The 19,590-nt window shown below is 38.9% G+C and overlaps 1 protein-coding gene across 2 annotated transcripts in view; it reads right to left on the reverse strand.

Annotated features, from left to right (window-relative positions):
* Window positions 1–691: 691 nt before the first annotated feature.
* The window catches only part of DHRSX (dehydrogenase/reductase X-linked), a 206,842-nt gene continuing 187,943 nt past the window's right edge, over window positions 692–19,590 (reverse strand). For both annotated transcript variants that reach the window (XM_027891383.1, XM_027891382.1), the window contains one exon: window positions 692–1,153. In XM_027891383.1, the coding sequence (XP_027747184.1) occupies window positions 956–1,153 (198 nt within the window). In that variant the 3' untranslated portion in view covers window positions 692–955. The remainder of the gene's footprint in view (window positions 1,154–19,590) is intronic.

Genomic DNA, 19,590 nt, shown 5'->3' on the forward strand with positions numbered 1-19,590 from the left:
ACATTGTACATCTCCAAAACTCTTAGCAAAATAGGAAAAAGTGGGCTGGCATTAATTGCTGTCTTCCAAACCATGAACTCTAGTTTTGAAACTCATATGAACTAGGTTCAAAACCAACAAAACGAGGTGATCCTTCATGCAAAAGTACATGAGTGAATCTCATTCTCAAAGAAAATGAAAGAAGTTGTGGATGCAAGTTTACACGGGTTCAAGAGAAGAGGAGAGAAGTAATCTTAGCCCACTAATAAGCGAATAGGCCAACTGCATCCTCTGTCAAAGCCAGCGTTGCCATTATTATGTTTGATCCCTTCCTCACCTTTAAAGGAGAGATGAACTTGAACTGGAAAGAAGCAAATTCAATATCCTGTTTGAAGAAGACCTTATTTATTTACTTTTTTTTTGGTTCTGACCTTCAGTTAATACCTCTGGATAAAAGCTGACATATAAAACTAACCTTATGATAGAAACAACATCATGATCACGAATGCCAAATTTCCGCATTAAAGCGAGCTGACATTCATTATAAAGTGTCTTAAAGATTAACGAAGCTTAAGGAAATCAAGCTTCAACTTTTAAAACTGATTTAAAAGAGTAGCTTATATTTACAAAGGTGGCTTAAGTTCCAGACAAAACATGCTCACCAGAGAAAGTGTTTTTTTGTAGAACAGAGAAATGAAAACTCAACTCAGCGCAAGGTTAAAGACAGTATTTTAATCACGGACTGAAACATAATGATTTACAAAACTGATGGTTAGATTTAAAACCAACCACTACATCTTTCTGTGGGAATACTCCCCTCACACCCTAGCAGACTAGGGGTTCAAGTGAAGAACAGAGCTGTTCATGTTTGCCTTTGGGACTGAACAGTGATTTCCAGGATGATGACTGATGCTGCAAGGATTCACCTAAGATGCTTTTCAATGCATTTCATTTACCTAGCTGAAAGTGGCTTCTTCTAGGGAAGTCTGCTGGCTTCATCAGAAATCCCAACCATCTTGCAGCTTTCTGTCCAGAGCCTTCTCTGCAGCTCCTCATCATATGCTATGTCAGCCGATTTTGTCCTTTCCTCATTGTAAAGGTAGCAGCCACCAGCTCCTTCCATCTCAGGCGATACTGCTGCATAGATGCTTGTAGAGGCTCCTTCCTCTGGAGTCTGCAGAAACAAAAAACCCAAATTCAAGTTAGGCAGGTACAACAGAAGAATTACATTACACCATAGGACCTTATCAGTGACAAACATCCTCCGTAGTTTTGCATCTCACTTGTGGTCCTTATGCAAATGGGGACCTTGTAAAGATAAAAAAGTCACTATTCAATTGGCAAAGTAGAATCCATTTCTACAACAGTGCTATTTTGAGATAGCTTCAAGCCACAGAACAGATATGTGGAAAACTCTGGTCCATTTTTTCAAGGGCTAGTCAGATGGAGCATACAAAATAATTGATTAAGTTTTCACAGTTAGAGCTAACAAATGCAAAAGCAAGCACAAATATTAAAATCCTAGTATAATTATTCACTTTGCAAGGATGAAAGGGTCTGTGCTCTGCTGCAAGAAGATGAAGGCTATGCTGTATGTGCAATGGTTCATTGTAACAACAATAGGACATGAGCAAAGGATCATGGAAACCATGAACAAATTAAGATTCCGAAGTTCAATCCAAGCAGGCAGGTAAGCCAGCGAATTAAATTTTACACAGAGCATAGTTATCAGGGTTCTGCAGTGTCATAAAGCAAAATGGTGAACAATCTACAATGTCTGATATACCATGACTATTAAATGAAAATTAATAAGTGAATAGCTTTGAGTGATAACTCCTTTCATCCTGAGGATATGCAAAACATTTACATTTTGCATTCAGAAGGATCACACAGCTACTATTGAAATTGTTTCCATGGCATTTTTTATTCTAAAGGAAGGGCATATTTAAATCACAACATTTGACATACTTTGCCTTTATCAGTGATGTAATTATGATCAATGCCTGCTAGATAATAATGTATAATTTTGAAATCCTTTCAGTCGTTATTTGAGGCATTAACAGTATTGTTGCTACTCATAGCTTTGTCTGCAGCACCTGACAGGATGTCTTTTCCTGAAGAACTCACTTGATGAACGAGAAAGCAGTGAATAGGTTACACAGTGCCTTAAAAAACAAACAAACAAACAAACCTAACCAGTTGGAAGCTTTTTGTAATGTTTGTATTTTTTAAGAAGGTGACTGTACTATGAGATTCTGTCCAGAAACACAAAGTGCTTATTTACTTTAGTTTAGTACTATACTACTACTTCACTCTTCTTTATCTTAACAAAAGTAGTGCTATTCACATTCAGTACATTATGTAAATAACATAAAAGTATGGGCATGCACAATTCTTTGTGGGATTGGGATAGAATCCAGGTGCTCACAATGTGGCTCCTATAATGATCAACTACGATGCAATACAAAATAACTTAATATTGTAAAGCAGCAGAACAATGATGAATCAGAGCATTCATATTTTATACAACTTATTCTGGAAGACAGAGAGAAACCAAAAAGTTTTTTACATACTGCTGTGCTCTGCTTAAGAAAATTAATGACACAGACAAACCGTTGCCTCATGCAATGGTTGACCAGACGTTATGTTCCTGAGTTCAACAGCTCTCCAGCATAAACAAGCACAAATGCCAATATCGATAAAACTAGATGGTCTGTAAAGTCTTTTTCAATGCAAGATATTCTATGACTCTAGGATTCTAGATGTTATAGAAATGTGTTAAGGAAAAACAATCTTTCCATTGCAACAGGGAGTGAGCTGCATGTGTAGGATTAATCTTCTGTTTGCCTAATTAATGTTGAAAGTTTTAATGTTCATTTACTTTAGATTCTCTTCATTGTTTTGGCATGTTTTCTGTTTTAATGAAAGCAAAAAGGAAACCCTGAATAAGGATTGCCCTGGTCTTCCAGGTTGACCTACTTGTTTCGAGAGGCTGGAGGTAAAGCACATGTTGTGGATCCACCTCTGGATCTTGTCCACACCTATTATGAAATTACTGTACGTTCACCTGCCCGCACACAGTCAGACTCTTTCTGAGAAAGTGTTGGGTCTATTACACACCCACAGATCAACTGCAATAAACAAAGACACACAAACACATGCAGACATCCTGTCTGTGTACCAGTGCCCAAGGACCTCTTGGGAAGACAGAGGTCGGTAGTAGGTTGCAACCACTGGAGCAGTTAATGAGTATGTGGACAAGGAGCAGGACAGATTTTTCTAGCAGAAGCAGCCTTACTGCTGGTTGCCAGCTTTTCTGGGGGCCACATAGCTTTTCTTTTATCACGTGGTAGCCCATCAAAAGATGAGGAGGAACCATAAAGCCCTTGGAAAACAAAACCACCACAAGCAGAAGACTACGGTCAAAACAACACATCTGACTCATCCTTTGATTCCAATGGCTTTCTAGGAAGAAGAGCACCTGATAAAGGGCCAGAGAAATCACCAGCCAATGGACAAATATCTTGATCTACAAAACCCCAGGATGTTTGTCATGCTGCTCTACACAAACAGGAATGTGTTCTCAACTTTGGGACAGTGAAATATTTACCAAAAGTTGCAGGTAGACAGGGAGTAATAATTATAGTTCAAATCATAGGGGAGGATTGCCTACACATTTCCAGAATAAAGAAAAAACCAAACCAATTAACAGTAAGAGAGTAATATACACACATGTAGGATCAGTAACGTCTTTTTCATTGATTGACTGGACTTGTCCTGAGAGAAAAGGGATTCCTATAAATTACAAAATGCTTCTTTACTCTTCAGCTTCCAACTTACTGGTGCTGAATTTATTTAAAGTGGACTTCTGTTTAGAAACCATTATATTATTAGTACCAAAGGAACTGTAATTAATGCCTTTGTCATATCTGAGTAAAACAGATTTCACTTAACTTCTTCCTAATGAAAGTCTGAATCTGTAATTCCTTTTTCTTGTTGCAGTATTGGTCACATCTATTACTTTTTTTTGCAATTAACTATATGTTTGCCTTTGTTATAGGTTAGTTTAAGAATTTAGACAACTCAGTTCCAATTAAAAGTTGATAAATTTATTAAGCAAGCGATAATAAAGCAAACAGCGCTGGGTGGTCGGGGGGGTCAGCGCCCTGCCCGAGACACGCAAAACTTGTTTGAAAACCGGGCTTTTTGTACCCTCTCGATATCAGTTGTTGAATATTCATTCATTGTCCGTTTGTTGCCTTAAAAGGTAATTCCCCTGCTTTGGAGGTGGATGTTACCCCCTGGTTGGTTGTCACATATCTCCCCTGGGCTTGTACAGGAGGGGTCTTGCATCATCCCCACACTGAGGGCCTTTCTCTGTATCCACATGGCACAGAGAAATATATTTTCATTTATAATTTGTTCCCTGTTCCCGGCCGCAAAAGATTCCCTGGTGTTAGATCCAGACAGGACCTTTCACCTTACAGACTCCACGGTACGCCTAGAAGTTAGTAAATATACAGAAATAGTTTTTTTGTTAGTACCCCCCTTTTTATTTTAATTTGCTCGGAATAAAACCGGTGTCTTCACCTATCACAGCCTTCAACAGTAAATAAGGGTCTGATTGAAATTACATATCTTTACTTTGCTCAATATATGTGTAGGCTGTGGAAGAAGGAGACAAAAGATAGCATGTGACAGCTTATTTAAGCAAAATGCAGTTTATATACACAAAATAACATTATTTTGGTGCAATCTATTCACAAAGAAAAGGCTTTTTTTCTTTTTACAGAAGCTCTTATTTTTTTAAAATTCAACAATTATAAGTCATTGACGAAGAATAATTTTCCTCAGTATGAAATGGAATATTCTGCTCAGTGAGAACTAGGACAAATACTAAGAGAGCTTGTATTTTAGTTTTGCTTTTTTTAGGACTTGCTAGTTAATGCATTTTGATTAAATGCAATTTTAAGTGACATATAATCTTGTCAATACTAGGCACTAATGCTTGCAAAATGTGTTAGCTGAAAACAGTCAGTCCCTACAGCCATGTCTCCGTGAAATGTCACATCCTTTCCATTTGACTAAAACAGGAGCAACAGCTTAACTCTTTGGAAATCATGTGTCTGCATCAGTTATACATGATGGCTTTGTGGTACTTTCCTGAACACTCCGAGTGCTCATCCACTTGCACCTTCACCTGAATTCATAGTTCAGAGTCCTGGGTAGCCAACATGGTTCACCAGAAACCACAGAAAACTGGACCGGAGAAAAAATTAATAAGCTTCTCTAATCCAATCTCTAATAAGCTCTGTAATCCATTCATTTTCCCAGCACTGCTTTCAGTAACTACCAGCAAACAGTGAGAACCTCTTTAGGTGTCCTAAACACTGTGACAAATAGTTTGAATAGACAGCATGGATATACTTCAAATTTTACTGGTTGACAGAGTTGGCTGCATGACTGAAAAAAAACCAGTGATACAAGCAATGCTATCAGGGGATTGACCACTGTAGAATAGCTTTGCCTCACCCCATTCAATCAGAAAGCTGTACTTGATTTCACGACTTCAGGATGCTGCCATCTTGATGGATTGTAGGAGAGAAGGTTGGGCAAAGAGGACAGAGAGCAGGAAGCAGCTGGCAAACTCAGTGACTGATATCACAGTTGAGTTTTGAGGGACAGGACAAGGGGTCAAACAGAGAGATATTCAGTCAGGACTGTCTGGTATTCTGGCAGATCACTTAATGCTGAGGAAAAACATGTTAAAACACCTTTATCCATATAATTTGTGCTGCAGTATTAACGTAATACCCCTAATCAGAAACATTAGGTAGACTGCTGAAGGAAGTCATCAACATTGGTTTTATAATGCTGGTCCTACTTCATGTACCATCCATTAGGTCATGCACTTTTCAGTTCATATGGAAAATCTACTCATGAGCTGATAAGTTAAATTAGCTTGGAGGTGTTGGGGGTTTTGATACAGGGATTTCTGGTGTTTGCTCTGTGGCCTCATTTTTTTTAAATGACTAAATGGACCTTCCTGGCCAGGTAACAAGAAGACATGTCTCTGGCTAGCCACATGTTTTCCCATGTTCCAGCTAGGAAGATGCAGAACACACTGAACAGCCCATCTTCTGGGCTTTGGTATTCAGGCACTTTTGCCTGTGTTCCTTCACTTTTCTGGCAATATTTAAAAAATGGTGGTATTTTATTGACTTGCTTTTGGATGGAAAAAATCTGTATATACACAGTTTTCTTCCTTTTCTCTCTTCCTTCAGGAAAGACAACATCATCTGGGATTCCTGAACAGTACCATGCATATACATGGCGGGGATGAGCAAAAACAAAGAGAACATGAAATTACTATTATTTGGTACAACAAAGTCTTTCATCTACTTGGTGGCAGGGTGGAATCTATTAGTGGATAGACACCCAGTTACCCTCAACACGCTGCTTGACTCTCAAGAACAAAGGCAAACATGAAATATGGCATAGTTTGAAAACTTTCAGAATCAGAAGTAGCTGGGATGATGTTGCCATGAATATTCAAGCAAACAAGCTTGAGAGAAACAAATTAACTGTTTCAAGGGTGCACAGCCATTACTATGATCTGTAACCTACAAAATAATTTCAAAACTCCCTTTCTGGTGTAAGACCCAAAGTTGAAATAACAACAGCTGCTGTCTCAGCCTCCTGGTGAAGATGGGCCACGTGCGCTCAGCGTGAATTGTGTAACTTGTGCACTATCTAGACCTTCTAGTGTGACTGTTACTTTGAGAATTTCAGACAAAAAATAATCCATTGAAACACTGAGTATGAAAACAAAGGCTAAAAAGGAATTATGACGCAGGTGCACAGATGTGTTTAGCCACTTTTGATCAATAAGGTTGCAGCAAGTGACTGTATGTCCTGGCGTGACCAATGGCCAGACCAACTGTCAGGTCCCTAGGAAGCCAAAGCTGCGAGAGAGGTGTGGCAGCACAGCTTTTCAGCAATTTCTGCCTTCACTCAAAAGCCCTGGTTTCCATCTGTGTTCTTTCTCTCTCCTATTCTTTCTCATGTATCTCGCTATTATTCTTTTTCTACCCAATTTCTGCCTTGATAATAGAATAGAAAGAGATAGAGATATTTTAGTGAATATACAGTTCTCCCTAGATACCCAGTCAGCACTGTCAAATTAATTTCCCTTCAATCCCCAGTTCACAGCAATGAGAATTCTTTAATAAATTCACTCCATAATAAAATTCTTTAGATTTTGCCTTTGAAAGAATACCAGCTACAAACAGTAATGGCTCATTTAAAATGAGAAGCCTTTCTCCTGACAATGTTGTGGCTACAGAGAAATAATTTCTGAATCAAAGATGTGAGTATATAATAAAAGATGAACCTTCAATGAATTAAGAATGCAAAGCAACTTTCACACTAAAAAAATACCAAAATTTGGAAGGAAAGGAGCTTTTATAATGCAAATAATTCATGACTATTCTGGTAAAAAGAGACGGTTTCCCTGGGCACAAGGTACTGAAAAGAACGGAAGGAGAGATAGCTGGCAAACAAACACAAGGAGTATCAAAACCTGAATCTCCCTTTCCTTCTGAAAACAACTTTTCTGGAAAGACATTTCAGAAAAAATACAGGTCCACAGAGAGACTGGGAAGCCCCATCTTGTCTTCACATCAGCCCCCAGACAGGTGGCTGGGATGCCTGTAGACAAGGCAGAGAAATCTGTTTTGATGAAAAATGGCCAAGTAGCTCTACTGGGATGGCTCTTCTTTCAGATTCAAAACAAAAGTGAAATTTTACTGAGGAAGACAGCAGCCATGGCTCTGAACCCTCCTCTTCTAAAGCAGCTACCTCAGGCTAAGCACATGTGCTGGTTTGGGCTGGGGTAGAGCTCATATTCTTCATGGTGGCTGGTATGGAGCTGTATTTTGGACTTGGGCTGAACATAGGATTGATAATATAGAGACGTTTTTGTTATTGCTGAGCAGTCCTAACACTGAGCCAAGGCCATTTCTGCTTTCTGTACAGATTATGCCAAGGAGATTGAGGGTGCATGGGAAGTTGGGAGGAGACCTGGTTGGGACAGGTGATCCCAGCTGACCACAGGGATATTCCATACCATATGATATCATGCTCAGTATATAAAGTAGGGAGAAGAATAAGGAAGATGTTTAGAGTGATGGTGTTTGTCTTCCCAAGTCACCATTATGCGTGATAGGGCCTTGCTCTCCTGTAAATGGCTGGATATCTGCCTGCCTGTGGGAAGCACTGAATGAATTCCTTGTTTTGCTTTGCCTGTGTGCACAGATTTTTTTTTTTCCCTATTAATTGTCTTTATCTCAACCCACGAGTTTTCTAGCTTTTACCCCTCCAGTTTTCTCTCCGATCCTGCTAGTGGGGAAGTGAGCAAGCGGCTGCTGACTGGGGACATCATTAACAGGCCATCATGGATCACTTGAAATAACATGAGACACCTGTGTTCTCAGGCAGCTGAATGAAGCCCCTGTTGGTTGGTCAGCTTTCTGAGCCACAGTGAAGAAAACTCCATTGACTTCAAAGAGTAGCTCCAACAGTGAAGTCACTTGCAGTTACTACAAAATTAAATTTGCATGTCCTAATTTCAAACTGAATCTCTCTCACTTGGAAGTACAATATAACCTCAGCGATGTGAGCAGGAGTGTTTTGGATCCATACTTTGCATTTTCTAAGATGTTGAAATGGAGAATTAAAAGAATGATGTTCACTTTCAAGCAATTTTCAAATGGAAACAAGAACACAACTTTACATGACTAAATTTGAGTAGCGACTTGAAACTTCGGGTCAAAGTCATTAATCATAACTGAGTCCTTTATTCATTTTGTCAAGTGCATTGAGGAAGATTACTTTGCCTGAAGGTTGATCCCTAAGCTCACTTTGCAGCAGACAGCGATGTCTTCAGAGTCAGAACTGAGATATCGCTGCAGCCACTGAAATTACATTACACTTGTTACCTCACTCAGCTCAGTAATAGTATGCAAAATCTGACAGATAGGAGCCTGTTGCCCCAGACATTGCATAAATATCCAACCAGAGACACTTGCTGGAACATCCAGTCTCTAGGAAACAAAGCAGGCAATAACAGGTGACAAGAGCCAAGAGAGTACACCTACTTCACAAAATACTGAAGCCTCTTCTGGGAGCATGACACTCTGGTTAATCAGCTCTCTGGAAACTAGGTGAGGTCCTGAAGCTTCCTATTGCTGAGGATTCCTCAGTTAAATCACTGAGAATTGTCCTGGCTATCTTCACATAATCTGAGATTTTCGGCAACACCTCTATTCACAGACAGGCAAGAGATTTACTGAAGCAAATGTACAGGTCAGGAGAAGAGATGAGGAAAGTATGAGCCTTCTAAATCCTAATCTTGAAGTGTCACACTGTAGGCTGTAACTCCTTTGTTTGTAAAGCAAAGCACACTATTTATTTGTTTGCTACCAGCTCTATGGCCATAATTATAGTATCATGCAAGCAATTGAATATAATCTTTGTCATTTTCAGGTGTAGACTGATCTATCATTAAGTAAGAATAGTGAATTACAGCTTAGTATTCACATTACATATATGCTAAGTATATATAAGTATTTATATTTAAATATAAATACTGTTATTTTTATTATCTACCAGAGGCTTTAATTCTACTGAGTTTTGAACTATTTCTATCTGAGAAAAACGAATAAGATCGTAAGACAACTCCTCCCTCCAATAAAGCTCTTAGAGAGGCAACCTCTTTGATAGGTAGTGTCTGGAATATCTGCATCATTTAATAATATACGACCAATTTTTCACTTGAAAGCACAATTTAAATATGAATTGAAAAGTGAATGGATGAACATTAAAGAGAACTTAAAACAACAAACAAACATGAAAGCTTTAGAGCTTTAATTTTCTGTGCATTATCTTACACCAGTACATGGGTCATCTTTAGTTTCCTGAATTCTTTCAAATGAAGACAGATTTTGGCAATCAAAACAACACAGAAAAGGACAAAGAAGTGTTTTTGTTTGAACTGGCATTTTTACCAGTCCTAGAGAGTAGGAGACACAGAAAGGCTCTAGGTGCTAAAGAAGATGCTCCTGAATGCATATACCTCTAAACAATTTGTTACCTGCCTGCTCATAGAAAATAAAATGTTTTTGCTGTCTTTTGGTGAAAACACAAGACTTCAGGCATAAAATATATTGCAAGTTCTGACTTGTAGCCACTTACCATCTTACTTTTTTACTTATCATTTATATTTGACAAGTCACGTTTTCCCTTCTTAGAAAACAGAAACTGACATATCTCCAACTTCACAACTTTCTTATAATGACTGTTATTTTTTTTTAATTATTATAAGCACTCAGGATGGGCATGGACCTCCCAAACATTTAAAAGAAAACCACAATATAGAAAACCTTTACGAACTACGATGAGATCAAAAACCATAAAGGCTGTACAGAACATAGACAAAATGAAATAACCCAAAATTGCACAGGCCGGCAGCTATTTCACAGCCTTTTCTATTTTAAATTGCTACAACCCCTATTTTGCACCCCAAACAGCAGCAGGGCTGTTTCCATCTGTGGGCTCAGGCAGGCGGTGGGGCTGGGAGAGGCTGGCTGCCAGCCTCGGTTTCTCACCTCCCCACTGGAGGCACTTGCTGAAACCAGATGGCTCAGGTGAGAAGGTGCAAATCCCTGCCTGGATCACCAGGTAAGGTCAGTGGAGGACAATTCTCCCCCACGACTCAGGCAGGCCATATGCCTGCAGTAACAAAAATGAGGACAAAAAATGGTGAAGCACACAAACTAACTCAAAATTACTACAGGGTGCTACATCTCTGCATTAATAGCATGCGAGATGAAAGTACACCTGGGAAGATGGGAGAGATGAAAGCAAAAATACACTTTCCCCCAAATTTCTTCGGTCTACATTGCAGTGGCATGCTAGCTGGGCTACGGTGTGTCCTGCACAAAGGTCCTGTATGGAAAAAGAAACTTCACCTTGCAGTGCTTATCCTTGCCCTGGGTCTCAGACTTTATGAAAAAAACATCAGGCTATTAGAGAGCATCCAAAGGTGGGCCACGAGGACAGTGAAGGGTCTGAAGGGGAGGCCCTATGAGGAGCAGCTGAGATTACTTGGTCTGTTCAGCCTGGAAAAGAGGAGACTGAGGGGAAACCTCATTGCAGCCTACAACTTCCTTATGAGGGGAACCAGAGGGGCAGGTATCGATCTCTTCTCCCTGGTGACCAGTGACAGCACCTGAGGGAACGACATGAAGCTGTGTCAGGGGAGGTTTAGGTCAGATATCAGGAAAAGGTTTTTCACAGAGGATGGTTGAGCACTAGAACAGGCTCCCCAGAGAAGTGGTCACAGCAGCAAGCCTGTCTGAATTCAAGTATTTGGACACTTTCAGGCACATGGGGCACATTCTTGGGGTGTTCTGTGTAGGGCCAGGAGTTGGACTCGATGATCCTGATGGGTGCCTTCCAACTCAGCACATTCTATGAATCTATGATTCTATGCTTTCTTTTCCCTTTTGCTGACTCTGAGCCTTTCTGAAGGACTGAAACATGACATTCCTGAAGACACTGAGTTGGCTGGAAGGAAGAAGTTTCAAGCAGATCACCAAATACTATTGTTGTGGTTCAGTCCCAGTTGTCAGTCAAGTACCAGGCAGCCACTTGCTCCCCTCCCATCCCCTTTGGGATGGGGATGAGAACCAGGAAAAGATAAAACCCATGGGTGAAATAAGAATAGTTTAATAATAGAAATAAAGTAAAATGTAATACTAATAAATTATAATGAAAAGAAGAGAGAAAGAGAACCAAAAAACAAAAGTGATGCACAATACAATTACTCACCACCCACTGACTGAGGCCCAGTGAGACCTCGAGCAGCAATTAGTGTCTCCTGACCAACTCCCCCCAGTTTATATATTGAGCATGATGTCCTATGGCATGGAATATCCCTTGGGCCAGTTTGAGTCAGCTGTCCTGGACATGCTCCCTCACAGCTTTTTGTGCACCTCCTCACTGGCAGAGTACGGGGAACTGAAAAGTCCTTGGCTTAGCATGAGCACCACATAGTGACAGCTAACACATCAGTGTGTTATCAACATTATTCTGATACTGAATCCAAAATTGTACCAAATCCTAAGGAGAAAATTAACTCTATCTGGGCCCAAACAGGGACAACCATTTAGCACTGTCCATGAGTTTAGCACTGCTCTGAGTTTCTGTTTTTTTATATAGTTAATGTGTTTAAATTATAGTTTCACAATATTCCCAAAATTGAGAGTAGAAAGCCCAAGCTGGAAGACAGATGAAAGTGGTGGGGAGGGAAGGAATCTTATTCTGGAAATTTATGTTTCCCATAATTCCAGTTGCTGGTAATTTCATTATTTAATCTTGAAATTATAATCTTTAAATGATATGCAAAAAAGATAAAAACAAGGGTGTTAATCTGGATCTGTCCCTAGTAACATACTGTAAAGATGGAAAACAAAAAGACTAGACTAATTTTCTATAGTTATTTTAGCAAAACAATAGAATTAGGTGAGAGTGGTTCAGATTTTCTAATCCTATTTTTCTAACAGATACAGTAAAGAGAATTAGTTAGTTTAAGTCAGTTATCACAGATTATACACCCTTGGTTTTGCCCAATAAATTTAGGGTATTTCTGTTTAAGTAATAAAACCTTTAAAAATTACTGTGCTCTTCATTTTATTTAACGTCTACTTCATCTGGAAGCAGCTTATTAAAAAAAAAGCAAAGAAAAAAAATGAGTCATCCTGTAAGCAAAAGTACTGTTTCCCATTTTCTATCACAATGCTATCAGAATGCTAAAGTCATGAAATAAGAGATAGATTCTGAAACCATATTGATTATGGAGCTGTCTATGTAGCTTATCCTCTCAGTTACCCAAGAGAAGTACTAAATTTAACAGCAAATGCTATATTCAGCTACAAATTAACATATCTGAATGCTTACTAACCCACTAGAATCAACTTGTTTTTAACAATATAACTAAAAATGCAAATGCAAAGGAGGACTGAATCTGATTATTCAAATAAATATTTTTTTTGTTATGTAGACTGAAAGTGAATTTAATCTCTGTAACTTAAATCTCTTCGCTTAAATCAATCAACCCTGGGGCTCTTTACTATTTGCAAAGGAATCTTTCAATGGCTTAAATTCAGAAGAGACCCAAAGAACTTGTATAACTTTAGACAGGCAAATAGTGCTGTTGTTTCAATGAGATTAGTTATGTCTCTAAAACTATGTCAGACAAGATCTGAGGCATCATATCTTTTCCTGAAGAGCTCATTACAGAGAGAGCAAACACACAGACTCTCAGTCACACAAATGTTTCCCAAGGTCTGAAACAGAAGCAAAAAACTTCCATCTTGAAAAGAATTACTCAAGAGTTTAAGCTCATCTCATTTAATCAGCTAAATGGTCTGAAAGAAGGGTAGGCTCTTTGTGCCAAGAGGGGTGTTAACCTGGGGACAAGTGATAGCATTAATAATCTGCAAGGAGGATGAGGGAAAAACAAAGGTGTCAGTTCTTTTCAGTGGAACAGATAAGGGAAAGCATGAAAGTGGGATGTACTGAAAATTGTTAACTACCGGTAAGTAGAAAGACCCAGATTTACTATCCACTGAAGCTGTGAAATTTAGATCCAGGCTTATTTCTAAGGGTTTTTTTCAAACCTTCATTAAGGTAACAGAGTGAAAAAAATTTGTGTATCCATTCCAAAAGCCTAGACTGGATTTGGTGACAGATGTGGTCCTTGCCATGTTCCTGTTTCCTTTCTGGATGACAGCAGACACAGCAGAAGTGTCACATTGCTGTACAGGTGACATGGCATACCCCATTCCTGTGGAAACGACTAAACTGACTATCCTGGCTTTTGTTTCAGCAAGAATAGGTTCAAGTTCCAAAAATGAGGTCCATAGTAAATCGCCAAATCTCATTATCTGAAAGACAGTAAAAAGCTGGAAAGGAGAAAAACATTTAATCCCTTTCACATCCAAAATCTTTCCCTAATACGCTATTAAAGAAAAAAAAAAAAAAAAAGCTTGGGGGCAAGGATGTTAAAAATCCCAGCAAAATTTTCCTGAAAATCTTCATACTACTTTTATTTCATTCTCAAGTAGCTCCTGTGTCTGCAGAGAGCTTCTGACTGTGGCTTTGATACTGGACCAGTATCAAAAAGATTTTAAAGATTTAGGTAGCCATGGCCCAGAGACTTGCACTTGCAGAGCTATCAGTAGCCCAAATATAACAGTGAGAATTAACCTTTTCTTTTCATTAAGGTCCCCAGAAGACTGTCTGTTGCACTGGAATTCATATGGCTTTTTGACATAAACATTAGAGCAGTTGTTTAGAATGGAAAGCAAGTACTGTGAAGCTTTATGGTTTGATAAATACATGTTATCGATTCATCTGGTGCCAAAATAATTCACTTTGTTTAGGGAGATCACATTGAACTATGCTCTTCAGTAATGTCATTTTGCTACACGTATCCTTTAACCTCAAGAGTGCAATCTATGAGCCCTCCCCCCTCACTCATTCGCTCAAGGTGATACACTGCAAGCAGTGATGCTCTAGACGAATAAAGTTCTGCTTCCCAAGAAAAACACCCAATGAATTAATGCAGAACTGCGCTGTGGTCTAAATAACTGCTCCTAACTTGTAAAGGCACAGTCTGAAGTCTGAGCAGAGGCTCGAACGCCAGTGCAGACCACCTGTCCCTGTCCTCCCCTCTGACTCTCCTGCCTTCCCAGCAGCTTGCTTAAAATTCTGCTCTTCACCTGCAAGTCTGCACAGCTTCGCAGCTGCCTATTGTTATTTAATATGTACTTCACAGTGGAATTGAATTGTTCCAATTCAAGATTAGGGTTCTGTTTCTTTATCTGGTATACAAAGCAGGTCTGCAGAGAAAACTTTCATCCATTTCTCTGCCCGCCTTTTCATTCCACCCCACTACAGTCTTACAGATAGTTTCAGTGCTTTTTCATTCCCTGTTCCTCCTGAATTCCTAAATGCCTCTTGCCAGGCCCTCACTGTAACCTCACAGCAGTGTGTGGCTGCTACATCAGTGTACCACTTGCCCCACTGGCTCAGATCCCTTTTTGCAGCCCATATGCCATGAAGAGGAGAAAGGGGCTCTGGGAAGAAGAGTTTCCAGTGCAGCACCAACACTTGCCCTCCTTGGATCACCCATCCATGGCTTGAGCCCCTTTTAAGAAACCAAAAATGGCGTAGAGAACAGCCTTCAAAGCATGAGCTGTTGGGGCAGAAGTCATTTACCATCTCTGGTGCAAACAAAGGACTGCACTCAAGCCTTTCAGCAGCAGAGAAAGGAGAGGGAAACATTAGGTGAAACCTTGTCAACAACAACAATCTGAGAAGACAGGAGAAATGTTGGGGCCACAAGTAGTACCAAGCCCTTAGGGTGAGGAAAAAAACAAGGCTCTTCTTTGCAGCAAAATTGCAAGAGGCATTGAAAGGGTAGTGTGACAGCATGTTACCCTGCTGGCCATGCAGGGCCACAGGGAAGGATTGTGAGCAGGGCTAGACCCAGGACACAAAGAACAGCAGCAGCAGCCACAATTCCTACTTCTGCATGGCCCTTGCCAGGCCACGAGCCACTCCTGTGGCTGGAGGGACAAGCTGCAAAGGACACTTTGCTCTGCAAACATCTGCTGAGCCAATGTGGCTAATTTTTAGTTCCTGAGCTCTGTAAGGGAGCCACGGTCAAAAAGCAAGAGCTTTCAAGCAGTGCACTTTTTATGTTAAAATAATCGAACTTTTTTTTTATTGATTACATAAACTCCTTAGTGTCCAAAACATAACTGACCTTTACTTTTAAATCGGTGTTCAATAAAAGAGGATTCCAACTCTTTGCGAACTTTGCAAACTCTACATGGCTCTGAAAAAAACCACTGAACTTCCTTAATAGCTGTTGACCGTCTGCGAAACAAATAGATTATTTCTTCCTTGCTGAATCTCAGGTCGCATCATTTAATCAAAAAAGTAGCACATTACCAACAACTGGGATTAAATGGAGAGTCATACGGCAGGAAAAAAAGGAAATTACATTAGCACTAAACAATGACAAATATGCCCTTCTTACTGTAGTCCTGTCCTGAGACAGCAGAACATTTGCAACTCCACAATCAAAAAAACCCTTAAAAACCCAAAAGAGCCCTTTAGGCTTTTCCCATTTATCTCGAGACTTAAGAGCTACTGAAAATGTCACTGTGATCTCTGCGATAAAAAATATATTTTAAAGACTCCTTTCAGTTATTCATGAACAATGTAAAGATCTTACACATTAGTTTAAAGTAAGTGTTACTCATTTTTTTACTGTCACTACTGATGCATGAAAATGACTATAGAGCTAATCAGTAGGTAATGACTGTATTTCAGGAGTAATGCTCTGTTCAGGGGAAAAAATGGCTGCAATTCACAAACAATTATTGACACCATGAAGGACATGAATCAATGCCCACTAGAGATCCGCACATTATTTAAAATTTCTTCAGCAGTATTTGCCTTTGTTCCTTAGTCCCAGTGTAATTTTTCCTGCCTGTTATACTGTGAATATATTAAAGGTTAGAGTGAATATATTGATGATACTAGAATGAAAAGCAAAAGCTAGGCATCTGATGGATAAGCCCAACTACCAGCAGTGGCATGACTATTACCAGAGTGCTGTAGCCATGGTAGCTCTTTCTTGCATAAGACATTGTCTGTCACAAAATGATCAGGGCCTCACCTCTCAAGGGTCCAGTATAACTCTGCCAGACTTCAGATTTTTTAAGTCTTCCCAGTTTCTTTTTCTGCATGCAATTGTTTATGTCTCAGAGTAACTGGAAGTACATGAGGTGGCCAGGCCTGGAAGCAATGTGCCTCAGTACTCACTAAAGTCTCTCAAGGAAGACAAATATGTCACTGGCTCCTACAGGGAACCAACGAATTCCTGTTGGCCTAGTTCTCTAAATATAGCCCTTTGCCTTGTTTTTCTCACTATCCCTGTGCAGAGCAAAAAGCATGAAATAGTTCAAGGTAAAAATCTGAATCCTCTTCTGTTAACACAGGGAAGAGAGTAACCGACTCATTTTTCACTTGCATAAACAAACATCCATGATGTACAGGGCAGTGAAGAAGACGATTTCCTCTGTCGCTCACATTTTTCTTTTTGATTCACATGTGGCTTGAGGTATGGCTGGTTTACATCCTGAAATGATGCTGATTTACTTTAGTTTTTAACTGCAAACAATTCTGCTTAGCTCAGAACAAACGTCTGGTCCTTGCGCAGAAAACAAATTGAAACAACTTCATGCTTGCCATCAGAGCACAGCTACTCAAACATCTGGCAACAGCTACCAGCAGCATCTGATAGGAGGGACAGATTTTTAAAAGAATAAATGCCCAGCTGTGAGTAGAAACAGATTTGGATGTCTTGCTACAGTTTGCAAAAGAAAACAGCAATATTTTTTAATTACTAACGTAATAAAATGAGGAAAAGAGGTTTGGTTCTTGAAGAGAGATTCTTCTCTCAGTCTAAATTAATATTATGAAGAATTTACAAATAGTTGCAGATGACCACAGCATAAAAAAACCCCCAAACAACAAACAAAACCACGAAAAGAAATCAGAAGAGAAAATAGCACCGAGGTACACGTTCTTACACAAAATGTTTCTCTAAGCAAAAATAGATATCTGAGCCAAGTCTGCTCTTTACCTCCTCTGAAAACATAAAGCCATTCCAAAAAAGCTCACTCAGGACTTTTATCCTTTTATTTGGGCAAGTATGAGAAATTATAAAATAAGATTGAAGATTTTCTCAGCATACACCTCATTTGCATGTAGTAGAGCGTTGCTCAAACTCGTAATGCTTACTTTTGTGTTGAAAAAGAAGTATAATTTAGACAGTATTCTGACTGGTGCTAAGTGCTGCTATGTTTAATAAGTAAACCATAGAGGGTGAAGTAGGCTCAATGAAATGGAGATGAGAATATAACCCAAAATATATTTCCATAATTTAAAAATAAATATTAGAAATGTATTTATGAGATGATGAGCAGGAAAGGATCTGCTATTCCAAAGCTCTGAGCGTAAAGGCCTTCTGGCTCCTGGTTTTGCGGTTTAATTCAGAGAAAAGGTTACTATCATCCATCACATTCCACGGATTGTCAGAAAAGCCATCCCTGTGCATTTCATCATTAAGAAGTCCCACTGAAGCAGTGTTTTAAAGGCTTGCAACGGAGGTGAGCTGACCAATTGCCAGCTGCTGTGTAGCTCTGCCATTTCTTCCAATTCAAAAGTATATTAACTGGAGGACAATTGCAGGTGTTCTCATCCATAATCTACAGTGACAATAACAAACAGAAGATCAAATGAAAAGGATCTTGTTGTCTTCCAAAATATTCAGCGCTTTTCATTTTGTTAGGGCTATTTATCTATCTTTCCTAAAAATTCTTGGGTATTGCAAGTGACTAAGGTTAAGAGTGAAAGAATATTATTGAAAAACTACTTAATAATATCTTTTTAACTTGCAAACCTACAGTAGGTTACATTTTTTTTTTAGTATACGATTAAAAAGGAAATTATGTTTTTTATCAATATAGTTTTGTATATTAAAAAGTTCTATACTTGAAAGCAAATAATATTTTAACATGAAAATTATCTAGTCAACACAGATTTAAGCAAAGTAACTCCAAAACATGAAAAGTACTCCAGGTTCCAGCATTTTAGATACATCTATTATTCAATGATAAAGGCACTGTGCAACTGTAATAATATTTGCGAAATTCTGTTAATAAATATCTGCTTTCAACAAAGGTTTTACAGAAAAAGTTTTACATGTTGAAAATGAAAACATAGAAAAACATGAAATGAAGTTATATGCACTTACTTATCAAAAATATCTTCCACCTACCACATATGAAAATAAGGAATTTTTTTATGCAAGAAAGATATTTACATGAAGAAATTTCTGGTGGCTTAAATGACCCAGTAATGTGGTGTTTACTAGCAAAACTATGCACGATTTACTAATCCCTTGAAGTGGCAAAACACATGCATCTCAGTGACATGGTTCTTAGATATTTCCATCATAAATATAAAAGAAACCCAGCAACCTGCTGACAGCAATGAAAGGTGAATGAGAGATTACTGAAATACAGCTAAATTGAGGGCATCTAAAGAGACCTATGCTTCAGTTCACCACACCATTTATTTCTTGACAGTTCAAATTTTCTGTATAATCCAAGGGATTTATTTTGAAATGTAGACAGTTATTCATATCAGAGGGCAAAGCTTTTACTCAGTCATTTAGAGCATTGACGCCTCTTAGCTATCATAATAGATCCATGATCAGTAGTTTGCAGTAGGATTAATGCTCTCATTTGAAAGACCCACACAAGACAGATCAAGAACCTAGTTTTGACCTCTCTAAAATAGCACATCATGGTTTAAATAAAAAAGTCCACAAAAACAAAACAAAGCAAAGCAAAACAAGCAAAGAAAAACAAACAACCCGCCCCAAGTATAAAATATTTTTTAATT

The sequence above is a fragment of the Empidonax traillii genome, unplaced genomic scaffold, assembly GCF_003031625.1.
Source record: "Empidonax traillii isolate 1590-97213 ecotype Southwest subspecies unplaced genomic scaffold, ASM303162v1 scaffold320:size708019, whole genome shotgun sequence".
Taxonomy (NCBI): domain Eukaryota; kingdom Metazoa; phylum Chordata; class Aves; order Passeriformes; family Tyrannidae; genus Empidonax; species Empidonax traillii.